General features: G+C 36.3%; 1 protein-coding gene across 4 annotated transcripts in view; it reads left to right on the forward strand.

The window, feature by feature from the left end:
- LOC121854017 (GATOR complex protein WDR59-like) overlaps nucleotides 1-16,970 on the forward strand; it is a 57,589-nt gene extending 40,619 nt beyond the window's left edge. For 2 of the 4 annotated variants that reach the window (XM_042348413.1, XM_042348417.1), the window contains 6 exons: nucleotides 3,878-3,970; nucleotides 10,909-10,985; nucleotides 12,535-12,636; nucleotides 14,462-14,558; nucleotides 15,631-15,784; nucleotides 16,290-16,970. In XM_042348413.1, the coding sequence (XP_042204347.1) occupies nucleotides 3,878-3,970; nucleotides 10,909-10,985; nucleotides 12,535-12,636; nucleotides 14,462-14,558; nucleotides 15,631-15,784; nucleotides 16,290-16,426 (660 nt within the window). In that variant the 3' untranslated portion in view covers nucleotides 16,427-16,970. The remainder of the gene's footprint in view (nucleotides 1-3,877; nucleotides 3,971-10,908; nucleotides 10,986-12,534; nucleotides 12,637-14,461; nucleotides 14,559-15,630; nucleotides 15,785-16,289) is intronic. The other 2 variants (XM_042348422.1, XM_042348430.1) reach the window with 1 other exon arrangement.
- The last annotated feature ends 1,758 nt before the right edge of the window (nucleotides 16,971-18,728 follow it).

Here is an 18,728-nt window from a genome sequence, read left to right on the forward strand (position 1 = left end):
TTACCTACCTTCACTAATATGGCTCTCAGCCTTACAAGTACAGTATTGTGCTACTGAAACAGTTTGTGTTTCTACAGATAGAGGAAAGATTGGGGAAGTACAGATAATAATATAACTCAATTTTGGGGAGGTGGTGCTTGGTACCTTGTCACACTCGGCGCCTCATATATTCTTGGGTGCAGTTTCACCCACCCCCTCCATTTTGTATTCCTTTTTGCCTTTTGAAGAATTGTTGTGACTTGCTCAAGTATGGTGACCAAGTTGAGTCATCGTGTTCTATCTGTTCTTCCAGGTTCTTTTCATTAACAAATAATGAATTGATTGTTTACAGATAGAGTATTATTGCAACGTATAAGAAAGTTGACATGGGATGTTGGCATATACAGAGCAAGATAGGCTAATAATACTCATTCCTTAATGGAACAGGCACTCATAACTCCCTATCTCCAAAACTGTAGTCATGTAGAGCAAAGAAACAAAAAAATGGATGTGTTTTCAGTGAGGGGGTTACATCTTTGGAGGTAGGGGTCAACCACTAGGGCCAAACCCCAAAAACTTCACCTTTGTGATACTTTTTGGGTGCATGTATAGTATATATTCAAGCTAAATTTCAACTCTATCTTCAAAACTGTAGACATACTGTACATAGCAAACTGACATGGGCAGCCACAGGAAGGAACAAGGGAGGCATCTACCCCCTGGAAAATGAGAAACATTTCTTTCTTTGTTCATTTGCCATTGTTTATGATTACAAGTTTTATTTAAATATAGTGCAGTATAGTATACTGTACAAGAAAACCTCTATACACCGGAATTCACTTTCTTTGGACTCTCTGAGGTGCTCTTGACTACCACTCTATTAATCAGAAAAAAGAAAGAAAAAAGGTCCATTAAAATTAACATCAGTCCGGCTAATGAGCCGATCAGTGGTGAAGAGGATAAAAGTAAAAGTAAAAAGTTGCCAGGGATGTAATTACCACAATTAATCATTCAGTCTTGAGTCCTGCCTTCAGACATATCATATTGGTGTGCCAGATTTCATTACCTGTACAGTACTCATTTACATGAACTTTTTATGTATACTGTACTACATATTGTCTTTAACATGGATACTTGTCTATTTAGAAATGGGTAAATATATTTAGAATACCTATTTTAGGTAATAGGTAAAATTAAAAAAAAATGATTATGAAAAGAACAACACTTGTTCACTGAATACTTGGCATTCGCCGAGTTTATTTATTGATTTAATAATATATTCTTGTATGATCAGCGTCTTATGGTGTGTGACTCATCATGATTAATAAAACATCTTCAATAAGAAAAAATAAAATATATAATTTGTAATTTAAATGGAAAATAAAAGGTAAGTTGTATTGGAAGGTGTTTACTCAGGATATGTTCCTGGAGCAGCAAATCAGCTTTCAACAGTGTCACTATAATGTACAGTAGTCCCTCGCCAACCATGGGAGTTAGGGTCCTAGAAAACCTCGTGTTTGGTTAATGAGCAGTTGGAACGACTAAAGGCTTACAGGAAATAGGGGGTTAGGTTCCATGGCCACTGATAACACTCGTCAAAGCCTAACTAAGTTCCCTGTTACTTTGCAAAACAATACCTGTATTGTACATTTCATTAAGTTTTAGTCAAATACACATACTGTAAAATAGCATATTGTAAATTAAATAGTATAAGGGGTATTTACCTTCATTGAGGATAATGGTGGATGAGGTTGACACTAGCCCTTAGTGTAGCCTCACTTTTCTTAATCGTATGAATCGAGGATTTATTTATCCCCATGGTGGGTCCCACTGATCCTACACTTACATCACGAACTAGTCTATTGAATATTTAAACTTAATTTTTCTACAGTCATTACGTTCCTTGCCCTCTTCATTTTCTTCACACCTTTATCACTAACACTCAGTGCACACTTAGGGGTCATAGTTAAAGGTAAAACCAATGTTATTACAGTAAAAAATATGTAATAAATTTCCAGTATCCGGAGCAGTAAAATACGTCTGCACGGTACGAATCACGACATTTAGAGAGTGGCAAAAGCAGTGGCAGGATGCTGGACACTGCATGGATAAATGCATTGGAAAATGGAGGGAAAATAATGCGGTGCTAAACCGCGGATACTCGAAATTCAATGGTGCAGTTGGTGAAATGGTGTACGTACAGAGTAAAAACTGTGGATACCCCAAATCTGCAGTTGGCGAGGGACTACTGTACTGTATAGTATTTGATAAGGAGTTACCTTCTTAACAACATTATTTATTACCTGCGGGTGACATGGGATGGCTCAATTTAGCTACTTGTACACTTACACAACTGTTTAATGAATAAACCAGGGAAATGCAGGGTCATAATACACTACAATATTATTTACTGTAGTTTGTTTGGTCTATTTGCTTTAGTTCTCTGTCTACTTTTTACAAAAACACACTACGGTTCAGTGATGCTCTTGTACTAGGATATGGGGAAAGAAAAACTTTATCTTTCAAAAATAAATTTTATTCTATAGAATGTTCAGTGGATTGTTATTCTTTCTGTGCCTAGTGAGGAAGAGCATGGAGTTGAATGCTGGCACACGCCATTTATCCCTGTGAGGTGCCGTGTGGTAAACCAATGGTGGTCTGTGATTGGTCCAGTGGCGGTCTATGCTCGGCTGGTCCGATAGCCAATCAGCGCACTGGGACCAAGAACAGGGCCCTGTGGTTAGCTAAACGCTGATGCCTAATCAGCAAGTGGACCAGGAAAGAGTGCATGCTCACGTGATTTTGTAGGGTGTCCCCTACAACACTACAGTACTATTGAATAAGTGCTGAAGGCAGATGAGATGACAGTAGTGGCCAGTAGTAGTTCACAAGCACTCTGAGCCAACTCACCCACGTGTTTAGCACACATCCTCTCGTTGGAAACATGGTGCAATCTCTCAGAAATTTGTTCCCTTGCCTGGAACGGATAGGTTTTCTCAGAAGTTTCCAGAAATGCACAAAATTCCATCCATGGAAACTTGTTCCGATGCCCAAAATGGAAAGATTTTTTATGACATTTCTCAAAAGGCTAAAAAATTTGTTCCAGCTATTGAAGATTTCTGCAGTAAAACCCCCATAATTCGTCCCCCCGCATTTCAAAATCCTTCATAATTCATAAGTTTTTTCTGTTGTTATAACTGTGGTCATATTTCAACCAACCACATCAATTATAACCGCACACGCGAGACCCACGTAATATGAGACCCCCCACTGTATTGTAAGTGTAAACAGCCTCCTGTTGTCCTCTACTTCAAGATTCACCTGCTACAATATGAGTGAGGACAGTGTAAATGTAAACTGTCAACTTAGATATTGTTTTGGGAAAGGATTTTTCAGCAAAATGATGGTCAAAAGCACCTGAGGGGAGGTTACACATGAGTCGGAATTCTAGATAAGTCGGACAGCCTCAAGCTTCATATAGTCCAACTTAGGGAGGTCTTACTGTATAAGGTCATAAATGCCGAAGAAAGATATGATTTATCTGTGAAATAAAGCCGTCTTACATGGAGTTATAGTTTTCTTTAGATAAGAAAATATTTAGATCCAACTTGGACTATTAGCTCATTAGGCTTGGCAAATCCAAGTTGAATAAAAATACATTATGAACTTTAGAAACTGAAATAGTCTTTATGTTCTGTACATTTTTTATTCTTTGATTTCTTATTCATTTATATATAAATAATTGTACTGTGTATTTATGCTGATTTATACAGTACATTTTGTGATGTACAGGTATTTATATATTGTAGCAGAAAATAAGTATTTCAGGTTATAAATTGCATAAAAAATTGGGTATATGAATTTTTTTATGCTCCTCATTATTGGGTCTCCCTAACAGCATATTCCTGAATATGGTTCTCTGAAGCAAAACCAGAGACAATCGTTTGTATGGGCTAAGTTGGATCGCCTTAGCCTTCTTCGGGGTGGTAAGGTAATGTTGCAGAAAAACTAATGTAGAAATATAATGCTAAAGAAAAGTTAGCCACCTTTGCTTAACAGCTATGCTAATTTTAGGGGCTTCATATCATCACTAAAAGTTGAAGCACTACAATTGCAACACAGTTGAAAGTCAGAACAGCTGTATGAAAGATTGTTGAAGTACCTGTGTAACATTATGCTCCTAGTTCAATATATCATTCATTTGAGATGTGTGATTTGATAATATGGATTGGGCTGCTTTACTATGTCAGATAATGCACTGTAGTTAACTTTGTGTTAGTATTGACTCAACATCCCCAAACATCTCGGTGCCTTTCCTTCGCTTTATCAATCACTTCTTCCCAACTCCATGTCTTTACCTCTTTCATTGTTTTAATTTTATATGGCCAACTTTCTTCACTTCTCAATCCTTCCTTAGAATTTTTGTTTATATAATACTTAACATACCCCCTTGCAGTGCCAATAAGGCTTGAACAGTCTCTCTCTATAACTGTAAATCATGAAATACTGTGAGTTTCTGTGTACAATAGATATTTAGCCATAACACTATGTTAATAATAACCATAGCTGAACATGATTGTTATATGGTACAAGTATTTTCAATTCCTAAAGTGGAATTATTGTGCACTGTTTTCCATGTAACTGATTTAGTCCTTTAGAAACTAATTAAATAAAAGTACAGTCAACTCTCGCTTTACGCGGTCACACATTCCGCGGTGCGTGTACCCCTTTACGCGGAGAGCGGCTGGCGAGCCGCGCCATTTTTGGATCCAAACCTCCCGTCATCTCTCCCGCCCTCTCCCGCCATCCGCCATGTTGTGTAAGCGGCGCGAGCATGGTGCGCACAAGGTCGCCCAGTCATCAAAACATTACCGAGTTCATCACCCGCCACCCACCACAGCCGGCCCAAGTCAGTGATAGTGATAATTATAGTGAGGATATGGACTTATATGGACTTTGAGGGGTTTGACAAAGAGGCCCTTCAAGCCTCTGTGGTGGATAGTGATACAATTGATACAAGTGATACAGGTGAGGGCCAATAATCTGCCCTCTGCCTCGGAACCAATCCCCCATCCCCGTGTGCCCAGCCATCTTTTCTACTAATGTAAGTGTTAAAAACCTAATATTATTGATATTTCTCTTAATTATTAATTGTGTGTGTATACCATCATAAAGTTAAGATAATATTTTTACTACAACATAGTTGTGTGTCGTCAAAAAGTGGAGTTTGGGGGTCGGCCCGGTCTCTATTTCAATTAATCCCATATGTTATGTTGTTCACTTTACGCGTTTCTCACTTTCCGCGGTACCCTGTGGGTTGAATTAACCGTCTAAAGTGAGGGTTGACTGTATGATGGAGGTGTGAGGAGACAGTTTGGGGTACACTTTCTTTTGTCCACCTGATATTAGAAAGTCATTCCAGGTTTTCTGAAGTTAAGAAAAGCCTGAAATAAAATAAGATGAATTTGTCTCCCCATATTATTTCAGATTATAGTTGGCTTGGGTTATTTCGCAAGATAGGGACTGAGAACTTTTACAAAGTGAATATTCGTCGCCATGACAAAAATATAATTTTGGTAATTAAACACAAAAAATATAGTGTGTTCTTGTACACCATGGAAAGATAAGGAAAATTATGCCTAAGGGAATAAATTGTACCAAAAAAGAAGAAATTAGCAAAGTACAGTACAGTAGACTCAGGTATCCACCGTTTTCACTCTGTACAGTACAGTAAAGCCTCGATAACTTGGCACATATGGGGCTCTGGCCTTGCCGAGTTATCCCAAATTCCGACTTATTGAGGCACTTTCCCCCCTCCTACAAAAATACAACAATAACAAATTATCGACCCACATATGTGTACATGTACTGTAATTACTAAATGTAAATAAAGTAACACTTACCATCACTGCAGGCAAAGAATGAAGCATCATAGTAGGTGACACAGAGGCATGGTAGGTGACACAGGCATGGTAGGTGACACAGAGGCATGGTAGGTGATGTAGGTGGCCAGATATGCTGAGATTTTCCCAGATAATTTTATATATCTTGGCATTTCCCAAGTTATACTAATGCATTCCTGGAGTGTATTCATGCTGAGTTATATGAAATTCCGAGTTATCGAGGGGTTATTGTACTACATGATGCCCTGTAGTACTCTAGTGTTTCTTCCATAACTTGTATTTTCTCTTGCAGTCTTTCTAGATCTGTGTTTCATCCACTTGGTCTTATTCCCTCTTCTCTTTGTTTTCCAGAGTACACATTCCTCTACTGTTAACTCAATAATTTCCATGAAGTTTTGCATTGATTCATCTATGTCTGGCTCCTCTTTAATGATTTCCTCCCAGTTAATTATTCGTACAGTAGTTTATCTCTCACGAGTTGGTTATTTCCATGGTTGAGGTCACAGTATTCCTTCTCAGCAACTTTCTTTCAACTATCAAAGATTGTATTCCATTTTAGTATGTAATGGTTGCTGGTCAGAATTTGTGTCTCCCTGATGTGAACCTTGTCATCAAGACTAAATCTAGAATGTTGTCGCCCTCATGGGTTCTGACATGTGTTGTGTGAGGAATGAATCTTGAATGAGATCAAGGAATTCTTCTTCCTCGGCTTGTGTAGTAAGATTCACCCAGTCTATTATTTCATTATTGAAGTCTCCCGTGATGAGGATGACTCTATGAGGATCTGTTACCTCAAGGCTGAGTCACACACCTACTGTCAGCGTGCTTTTGTTTTAAGCAATCAAATCACACCAAATAGACTCGAATGATCCCATTTTGTTTAGCTCGTCATTAGTGGTGGCTGTCAGGGGCTCCATGACGTACAGTAGTACACCACTAAATATAAATTGTAACTAAATTTAAAGTGTAATAAAATACAGTACACGTATCCCTCGTTTAACAATTGGGATGTTTCTGAAAAATCGATCGTTAAGTGAAATGAGCAAAGGGATAATGAGGAATAATATCCATGGAGATGGCATGTACAGGCAATGATCAATATGTGCACAATCAGTTTTACAATGTAAAAAAATTAACACAATTTACCACTATGCGATGGCTAAAGATCAGTTTTACAATGGTCGCTATTCAAATGCTTTTCTTCCATTGTCACTGCTATTAAAAAGTGATGTGCAATAACTCGCAATATTCCAATACTATATCATGACGTATTATCGGAATAGACTTAACACATGTGACCCACGGGATGCGTGGAAGGTTCTAGCCATTCCCTGTGATTGCTGGGCCAAGCAATTGAACATGTCATATCACTCAGTGGATGGTTTGCAAGTGGAAGAAGTTATTCTTTGTACAGAATAATAATAATAATAGTAATAGTAATTGGATACTATACCAGTAAATGTGAGGAATAAATATAAATAATAATAATTAAAAATAAAAGAAAAGAAAAAATACTGCATTGCCATTTGGCAGTCTTATCCCTAGTGTGAGCTGTAATGGAAGCTTCTCCTGCCTTCCCTCACCCTCTTGTGTACATTGCAGAAGGTAGGTGTCTGAACTTTGGACACCAGAATACATGAAATGTATTTTTACACATTCTAAATCACATTTCGTCTATAGCAGCCTTCCGTTAAATCAGTTTTAAGGCCGCTACCCTACAGGTTAACAGTACCATAAATATCTAGTACAAGTAGCTGGGATATAAAATTCTCGGGCAAGTTATTGAAAAGGATGGTTAGGGTCCAAAAATAATTCATATAGCAAGCACAAAGCACCAGATGATGCTTAAGATCAACCCAGTCAGCCTCATCACAAAGGAAAAGGCTATATTCAAATCTTTATGAATTATTTTTAAGTGGCACTCTACAGCTGAAAACCAAACAAACACAGGAATCAAAGATCTGTAACACAAATGAAATAAAACAGAATGTATTAATATTCTGAAATGATTTAAATAAAATGCCATTTGTTTACATGTGATAGTTAACTTGGGGCACACCAAACACCGGCCATCCTGCCAATTTGCTCATGTTGGTAGCCTTACCCAATGGATCTGAATTCTGATCCATTGTAGTGCCCAAAGCACATTCTTGAATAAGGCCTGCCACCATGAGCCTCAGGTTCCTGATGGTCGGGCACACCGTTGGGCATGTTGACTGTGAATACAGCCCAATGTCATGTTGTGGGTGGTGATGTCAATAGTGATATAAGATTGTGTTTTGGGTGGTGGTGTGAGAGGTGTGATAGTTGGAGTGCTGCTTCACTAACCCGGGTGTATTAGGCAAATACAGTAATGTTTAAACAGTAATTGACACTGATCCGGCTGGATAGTGGAGCCTGCCATTAGAACACCAAGCTCCGTGGACATGAAAGGCTCTATAAAGTGGAATTTCATATTTTAGTTCTTGATCTCTAGTTATTTTTTCAATGAGAAATGAAGGAAAGTGAAGGCTTCATTTATTTAAACTAACACCTTTTACATCGAAGGGGAAAGGCCTTGTCATATGATAGTACAGTACTGTATGTATCAACATTAAAAAGATATCAAATATATGATTAGTAAAGAGATGGTAAAACATAGGAGTTAATATTCTGAAAAAATATTCCTTATTATTAACAGAATTTTCAAGCTGTTTAGAACCTTAACATCCTTGAAGTTTGAGGAAAATTTTTAAAATGTTCAACTGTTTATTTTTTAAAGTGTTGGCCAACTCTATTAATGCTAATCCTAATTGACTGACTGACATTCTGAGAGCACTTTTTGACAAGTTGGATGCAGCTTATTATAATTCTTGGTCAATCCTGTTTTCAGTCCCCTAGCATGAACGAAACCCTGGTGTGTTTCAAGTTAATCTGTTGTGCCCTCTTACTTGACAGATGTGGTGTATTATTTCAACACTATTTGTGTTCTGTGTGTGATTTATTCTTGTGAAATTCTTACTCATGAATGCATTATGCTTGTTTAATTGAAGTTCAAGGCTGATTTTATGACCTTACACCTGTTGTAAACAACTCGTGTATTATCACACCAAGCTAATAGGGTCCAAACCCAGGTAACACCGAGACAGTGGTGGCTGGAACTAATCTGTTGATTATATTTGTACTGGGTAGATCAGAAATGTTAGGTTGCCCCATTCTTAGGACAAGTAGCTTTTTGTAACTTTTTGGAAGCATTTCTAAGTTTGTAGTAAGTTAGTTCTTATAAACAATACAGAGTCTTGAGTTTGGGTTCATAAATCAAAACATGGAGCTTGATAGGCATATCTCAGAGTTGGTTGTTAAGAGCTATGAACTGTCACAACTGGCTTGCACAACCATGACTCAGGAACATCATATAATGAAAATGGGGCTAATAATATGATGAACCAATACTGTACCCTGAATAACACTGTGAGGCTGTGTGGCTTTAGGGAGCTATAACTATATTTTTCTCCCATAGTGAGGTGTGTGTCACAATAGCATTTGGAGCTTGTACTGCCACCTCTTCCCAATGTTTAGCTGGCTTTGGTCAAGTGGGTTGCTTAGAACAGATAATTGGTCATAATTGATGGAATGTTTCTGGAAATCCAATTTTCTGACCATATATGACCTAAGTGACTCAGTTCCCTCCCTCCCACAAGGGGTATGTGAAAAACGTGACTGGAACTGACGAGTTGATCCTGAAATCACAACTTATGACAAGTGACAGATAAGGTGCACTCAGCTGATGTGATGCCATGACTCACTAGCCTTCAGTCTTGAATGACAACTTCTGAATCCCAGACCCCTTTTATGGGCTCTTGTGTGAGCAGAATGCTATACCCAGTTAACTAATTAACCATCTTTGTCTAATGGTTGCCTGGGTTTAGACCCATGATATGATGAGATAATACACGAGTAACTTAGTTCAGACTCAGTCATAAAATGGGATTTCTCGGATCAATTCTCTGTTATTTCAACAATTCTGTTACTCGTATTTAAGTGACATTCTTATTAATGGATCTAAAGTACCATTCTGGAATTAAGAATACCCCGTAGTGTTCTTATGAGAGTGAGACAAAATTGTCATTGGTGTGTGGTTAGATACTGTACAGTATAATAACATAGATATTACTAGGAGGATTTTAATTTTGAAAAAGAAAAAGTTTCTTATGTGTGTGTTTGTTTGTTTACTAATTATTACAGTATGTATCAAGAATTTCAAATTCATATTCTTTTCGGCTAAGTGGTTTATCTTGTTAGTTTATGTATGCTCACATTAAAAATTAAAGAATACATATAATTTTGACTATTTAACCAAAGCCTGAATTGTGAAAACTGTATTCCTTTTGATTATTTGATGCAGTAGTCAACCTATTCTAATGCCAAGGCTAACTTTTTACCTAGACGAACTACCTAACGTCCACTGGGCTAAAACAGTTACCTGTACATGATTGTAATCCAGTGAATGTGTGTGTGCAATCACTTGGATGAAATAATGTACAGGGTGCTCATTCTGCTACAGTATAATACTACAGTACTTTAATTCAAATACTGCACAGTAATCTGACTTGTGTGTTACAAATTATATGAAATTAATAATACTATATTATGTTTGCAATTCAGTTTTCATGAGCAGCTTTAGCTTGTTATGGTTAAATTGAGTTTCAAATTTGATATGATGTACAGGGGTATTTGAACTGTGTTAAAGATGTTAATTGAGAAAGTTCAATATGAGGCTATGATTATCCTAAACTGGCTGCAGATTTATGCCCTAAACACTAATGTTGCTGCAGTTTTGCTTGCTTTGACATCACTAGTTTCAGCCCGAGTTCAAGGTTTATATTTATCTTTTATTTCTACACACAGTATGTAGATGGTTCATGGTTTGAATTTGTATTACTTCAATTAAGTGATGATCTATTTGAAGAGTATATATTACATCAGTTGTGAGACACTAACTCCTTCATTTATTGTAATAGAGAATGATTGACACTTTATATTTCAGACGGGTGGGTCACCGTACAACACAATTCACTGTCTGAATTTAGAAGGTTGGGACACAAGCATGGTGAGACACAACAGGTATGTTATCAATGCAAGTATTGTATATTATAGCATTGTGGCAATCATGTATTATATTGGAAATTTACTGTAATTATTGTTTCAGCTGATTCAGCAGTTATGCAAAATATCATCGTAATTTCTTATAAAAAGAGTAAAGCATGAAAGTTATTCTAAAAGAGAAAATTAGATTTAAGACTCCTGTACAGTATAACCTTGCAAATTTAACAGTGTTTGGGCTGAGAGTTTCCAAAATGGAAACTTGAAGATTCAGCAATTTCCTCTTGAAACCACGAAGGATTTCTAAAATAAATTTCATGAGAAGAAAATTGGCTTTATTTATTGGAAAAAGTTATTAAGGAAAATATATTCACAAAAATTAGATACATTATATGATATTACTTAGAAAAAAAATCAGCATGCCTTAAAAGTGAAGTTACAAATATAAAGTGAAGCAGGAGCAACAGGAAGATATTTGGGAAGGTAGCAAGTCAAGATGATGTCACAACCATGTTAAAATGACCTGTATGAGTTGTTCAAATGGTTGCAAGACTGGCAAATGCTTTTTAGCATTACAAAATGTAAGACTGTGCACATAACATAGGATACTACAACCCTAATCGCTTACATTCTGTAACACTTTCTTGGATACTGTTGAGAAGGAAAAAGATTAGTCACTGAAGGCAGCTGCAGCAGTGAAAAAAGCCAACCAGAATTTAGAAATTATAAGTCTTACCTTCAAATACAAAGGTAAGAAAATGCTTCTTCAGTTTTATAAGTCTCTCAGACACCCCAATTTGGATTACTGTATACAGGCAAGGAAACCATGCATCCAGAAAAACTTAGCATTCTTAGAAATATGCAACACAGATTGACTTAGAGGATTCCTGATCAATATCATCTTGATTATCCAAATAGGCTGAGGGCCTTAGGACTAACATCTCTTCAGACAAGACACATAGGGCAGATCTCATAGACACTAACAATCTTGAAAGGGATGGAAAATGTAATCCCAGACCATTTTTTTGTGATGTCACACAACCACCAACATGAGGGAACATAAGCTCCAAGCTCGGTAGGATGTTATGTCAGATGAATACAAGGGATTGTTTCTTTCTACAGAGGGTAGTAGACCTAAGGAACATTCTATCAGCTCAAGTTGTAGAATCGAGAACAGTCCTTGACAAGACTTAATCACTACCAAGAACCCTGTGTTTCCGGTGCTACCATATAGCTATTTATCCAAATGAATTCAGAACTACTCAGTGTACAGGGTAGTTATGAAATACTGTATATGCAATGAGCAACTGCAGACTGGAGTTAAGCTGCTCCATGTGAGATGCATAGTTTAGACTTTCAGAAATCTTTTTCCAGAAAATTTGTCTCAATACCCAGAAATATCTCAAACCCAGAACTGCTGTGCATCAATTATTCCAGCTAATGGGAAGATTAATTGCCTTTTTATGATACAAAGTGATACAGAGGTCGGAGGATCAATTATTCATTGTTAATTTCCCAGGACAATCTTTGAAACAGACTGTTTATCATATCACCTTTTTTATGTTTACAGGTCAAACTCTGAGGGGTCACTGTCAGAGGCTGCCAGACCTTCCCAAGAAGTGGACCTGCCAGCATTGGAGGCTACTGACACATTTCAGAAGACTTCTGCCAAGTATGATTTTATTTTTATCTTTCCCCTTCATATTTAAACGTAAAATTATTCATATAGTACATACAAGCCTACAAACCTGAAAGTCTTTGAGACCAGAAACTTTTCATTGTGGGGATTTTCAGAGTTGTAATAAGTTAGCAAAATACTGAACATAATCACCACATTATTCCACAACCAATATATGGTCATTTAAAAAAAAAAAAAAATAAATGAGTACAGTATTTCAATGAATGTATAAATACACATACAAGTATGGTATAGATCCCTGGAAAAGTTCCACTCGATAATTAAAGATTCATGAATGTTGGACGCACTGAACTGAACTTTTATTTTTAATAGATACAAAGATCTCATACATGTCTGAGTACTTTAGGTAGAGTCCTCTGCCAGCCATCTTGGATATGCTTATCTGCAGCCCAGAAGGCAGCAGCATCAATTTCCACAAATCTCTTGCTATATTAGTACAGGCTGGACCTCTCTAGTCAAGTATTCTGTGGTCTGGCATGTTTTGAATCTGCCAATATGACCAAGCAGTCATATTGGTGTAGGCTAATAAGGAAAAATCAAGAAACAGAAAAGAGCCACTTACTGTACTGTAATACTGTATGTGTATTACCCAGAGGACAATCAGAAGTAGACTGAGTCACTGAGGCAACAAACCATTGGAGGGAATAGTGTGAGATGGAAGGTAAAGTCTTCATCAAGTACTTGAAAGATTTTAATATAGAGAGCAATGCATAGATACAATCTACTGTACTTAGCCAATTTCTACAGAAAATTGTTGAGAATATTCACCAGATGATCACATGAACACAGCTGCCATATCACATGTTCTGACTCAATGACTATGAAGACATTATTGATGGACGATAATGCATATTGCTTGTGTTGAAGTGAGAAAAAGTGTTTGTTTTAAGAGTTTATTACTTTATGTATTCCTCATGGGTCGTTTGTCTAAAGTAACTAAGATACTGTTGTGTATCTTAGTGTAAAAAAATAATTATGTCTTTTCTGTTTCATTTCTTAGAGAATCATTAAATGTTATTAATACTGTGTGTTTTGTTAAATAAGTTTTAAAGGTTTAATAAATAAATATCAAACGTAGATTCCTGTCAATAAAGGTCGACATGAGCAGCTCATCGTCTGCCAATCACATGGATACCAAGACCATATCATGACACTGTGGACGAACGACAATGCATTGTGTATAGGAAACATATTACTAATTATGAAGCATAATGTAAATGAGAGAAATAATTAGTTAAACATATGGAAGTAATGAAATGTTTATGAAAAATAAATGAAATGTTTATGAAAAACTAATCAATACAGTATATGAAACTACCTTTAAAGTTACGATGATGCACAAATACAGTGAGACTGATGATGGATGCGGCTTACGTGACCTTGACTATACATCCACACTTCTACAACAGATCCACATCATCTCCACTAAACATCCCAATGATATCCACGACAGATTTACTTCATCTTCACAACACGCCCACATCATCTTATATATGTACATCCACATCGTATTCACTACACATCCACTTCATTTCACACTACACAACCTGTAGGTATGTATGTTCAGTGGGCCTCGTGAACCTTCAAGAATCTTTGGGAACTTCTAAAACCTTCAGGGAAATTTACAGTTGTCTGAGCTCACCCATCCATTTTGGATATTGTCCAAGATGGATGAAAACGTGTCCAAGACCGACCTCCTGTCAGAGAATTCCGGGATGAGAGATAAAATGGGCCCGAGTTGGCGAGAGTTTACTGTACTGTGCCTGATAAAATATGGTGAACTAAATGTATTTTCCAGGTTTTTGGACTGTAACCGAAGTCAGCAGTTTGATGAGATGAAACGGGCATATGCTGACATCCTCTATCGCTGGGGTCTACTAGAACAGCGTGCAATGGTGAGCATTTCTCTATCTCCTGTCATATCTCTTTTTTATTTATTTTTAACCACCATTAGTGTACAGTAGGGTCTTATAGTATGGGTATCCATAGTGAGAGACCCCCACTTATACGCGTCTGTCCTTACACTTGGGTCTCACTCCTGCGCTCGCTAACCCACCCGGCATATCTCGCTAGCTCAGCCTGTTTGTCACTTGCCCTTGCTCTTTTGAGAAAAAATCAAGATAAAATGTGGCTTAGAAATTAAGAAAATACGATATATAACTATAAAATAAGAAAAATGAAGAGCTTGGGTGTGTAAGTTTGTGAAGTGATCGTATGTGTGGAGGCAGTGGGCTGTAACTAGGTAGCCAACTTACCATTCCAGCCATGCTCCCTCCCTCCCTCTCCTGATGTGAGTCAGCTGGGTGACTGCCCGGCTGAGTACCTGAACTGTGTCACGTCGCCCAGTGGATGGATTGAGTGTAGAAAGAGCTATTCTATGTACATAAAATAATATGTAATGTACACCTGTATCAGTAAAAGTGAGGAATAAACAAAATTAATACTGTACTCATAAATAACACAAAATAAAAAATACATTGCGAATAGGGAAGTGGTCTTAATATATCAACATCATTAATGCAAATTATCGAAAATTGAGACATCGTAAATCAAGCTTTACCTGTACTGTATAGGGGGAACCCAAATACTGTATATGTAAATTTGCACTTACTCTGAGATCCTATTATACTGTACTGTACTGTACTGTATTACCCTTTTCACAAAATCTGAGCATTAACTTTTTTTCCCTCAATAAAGTATATGGTACCTTACAGTGTGTCAGCAGCATTTTATAGACTTTGAAATCATTGATATTTTTCTTAGGCCTTCTTAAATACTCAGTTGTGTATAGTTCATTGTTTTTCAACAGAAATAGATGCCTTTCCCATAAAAAACATTGTTGTTCTTCCTCATTTAATAAATATATGACAAAATTCTACCTTGTTCTTACTAATCACTTTCCTCTGTTCACCAGAAACTAATGCAATATCTTAAATGACTAGACTGCTCTTTATAAATGTCTTACAGATTTTAAAGTATCTACAAGGACAACCACCAGCACACAAAGGAGTTGAGTTTCAGACTGATTGTGTTCACTGTGGTCAGTCTGCTAAAGGCCCACAATGTCTCTATTGTCGACGTTTTTCCTTCAGCTGTGCAATATGCCATGTCGCTGTCAAGGGTATGTAAAGATTTCAGAGATATTTTTACTATGATAAGTATTTATTATTTTATGTGAGGGGAGGGGCTTCCTGAACTATGTCACATTACCCAGAGGATGGTTTAAGCATGGAAGAAGCAATTTTTTTTACATAAAATACTGTACGGTATGTCCTATTGTATTTTATGATATGCTATGTATCGACTTCATTGTTTATCATAACAATAAATATGGCAGTTCATCCCCGTTGAGCGTGGTATTCAAACTTACGATTTTAGCTGATTTTGGAGGATTTTTTTTGTATTATATATTGTATCTTTATGGTGCCACTTAGTTGAATCTACCAGTTGCCCGAATACCGGATAACAAGGGATTCTACTGTGTAATGACATTTTTCATATTGTATCATCTTAGACATTTAAGAGCAACTCTTTTTTTTTAAATTTCTGTCATGTTGAGCTAATCAATTACTTTTGAGGTATCTATGTTCAGATGTTGTTGTTAAAATTTGGTGTTTTTCCTGCAGGTGCCAGTAACTTCTGTGTAGTGTGTGGTCACGGTGGTCATGCATACCATATACTGGAGTGGTTCCGTGACCACAGTGAGTGCCCGACTGGGTGTGGTTGTGACTGTATCAAGGAGATGGATCACCTCTTCAGATGATCAATTTGACAACTTCAAGCATCTAGACTAAAAATGCTCTTTATTAATCATATCTTTCATATATTTTTATAATGAGGTTTGTCAGTTGGCAGTACAGTATTGTATGGGTTCATTGGGCTTGAGCTTATCTCTTGATTTCTATTTCAATATTGGTAACCATTTATGAGTGTTGTACGGCTGTAGGTGAGAGCTGATACAACCTCTTTGTAGCTAAATTGTAACATTATAGAAAGGATTTACAGTAAATCCGTACTGCAGTCTTAAGACTAAATTAAATTAAAGTATTCATGTTTGCCTAACTGTACAGACAATATATAATTGGCTCTTAAATTTGCAGTAACTTTAATTCAGCCATATAATGAATGTCTGATGAATTCAGTCATTACTCGGTCACAACTTTATCTGTGTTCTATTTTTCTTCATTTTGTTGATAAAGTGGTACCTATAGAGTATTGATTTAAACTATTTTTTCTGAAATGTGCTCTGGGAAAATAGCACCATCTATGTGATACAGTACTGTAATATATATATATATATATATATATATATATATATATATATATATATATATATATATATATATATATATATATATATATATATATATATATATATATATATATATATATATATATATATATATATATATATATATATATATATATATATATATTCTTTAGAGTCAAAATTAAAAACTCAATTACAACTGCTGTATAATCTCTTTGGAAATCCTTCATGAAAGTTCTGCATTAGAGCAAACAGTTAACACCAAATCTGTGTTTCCCTCTTCTTATTCAAACCTTGAATAAAGATTTCAAATATCACTGATGAAATCCAAATGGAAAAATATTAAGTCTATCCTCCATGAGTAATTTCACAAACTTCTCAGCACCAGGAGGTTCTTTGATTCATGCATTGTATGAGATTCAGACAAAACTAGAATCCTGTCTCGAAATACTCCCCCAAAAGCATAGCTGTATATAGTAATACATGTTCCCATAGCAACTATGTACATGGTGGAACAAGAAGTTTGCATCATAAATCACCATAAAGTTCTTCCTGAAGAAGAGACTTATTAACAAAACCCCTACAAAGACTCCAACTATAAATGTAGAGTACATACTTGGGGCTGCACTTGGCAGAGCTCTTCCACCTCTACCCAGCTGTTAGTCCTCTTCTCTGCAAATGGAAATAGCCTGTCTCTTTGTTGACCTTGGCTGTTCCAATATGCGGCCGAACGTCTACTTGTCTAGTGTTAACTGTACCAAGAAAAGTATATACAGCCCCTGTAGGAGGAAGCCTATAGTGCGCCCTTAGTGCGCACGCCTGGCCACTAGATGGCACTGATTAAATGGTGGGAAAGTTGTGTCTGCTCTTTGTTTTAATTCTTGCCCGCTGGGCTTGGTCTTGACATGACACACAGGGAAAAGGGAAACAATGGAGAGAACCTTAGCTTTTGTCTTTATTCAAGACATCTTGAATAAAGACAAAAGCTAAGGTTCTCTCCATTGTTTCCCTTTTTTCTGTGTGATTTTATCAAGATTTATCTTATCCACATTTCCATTGTGGATCTACTTGATTATATATATATATATATATATATATATATATATATATATATATATATATATATATATATATATATATATATATATATATATATATATATATATATATATATATATATATATATTAAGTGATAACCTAGAAGAAAGCATCTCGTGAGTACAGACTAGCTTGGAACTTCTTTCCTTGTGGTTACAGCATATACCTAGACATGCGCACCTACAGTGATTTACTTGCATATATATATATATATATATATATATATATATATATATATATATATATATATATATATATATATATATATATATATATATATATATATATATATATATATATATATATATATATATATATATATATATATATATATATACACAGCTGCTCCCCAACTTACGACGGAGTTAGGGACCGACATCCAGGTCGTAAGTCGGAAATGCTTAAATAACACATAGAAAATCGAAATGGGGGTCTCTTTTTCTTCTCAGCACCACAAAGCACTCACTTTTAAGCTTGCCAGCCATTATTAAGTGAATTACAGATGGAAATTTTGTATGTGTACTGACTTTGGGACTCGAAAATACGTAATTTGACCAAATCTTGGTATGACTGAGGCAGGTCGTAAGAGCACAGATCCTGGAGGAATGCAACCCCCTATAATCAAGTTAATGTATTTCCTATAATTATAATCATCCCCCTACAATACATGTACTTCTGCTAAGGTCAACCTCTTTGT

The sequence above is a fragment of the Homarus americanus genome, unplaced genomic scaffold, assembly GCF_018991925.1.
Source record: "Homarus americanus isolate GMGI-L3 unplaced genomic scaffold, GMGI_Hamer_2.0 scaffold50564, whole genome shotgun sequence".
Taxonomy (NCBI): domain Eukaryota; kingdom Metazoa; phylum Arthropoda; class Malacostraca; order Decapoda; family Nephropidae; genus Homarus; species Homarus americanus.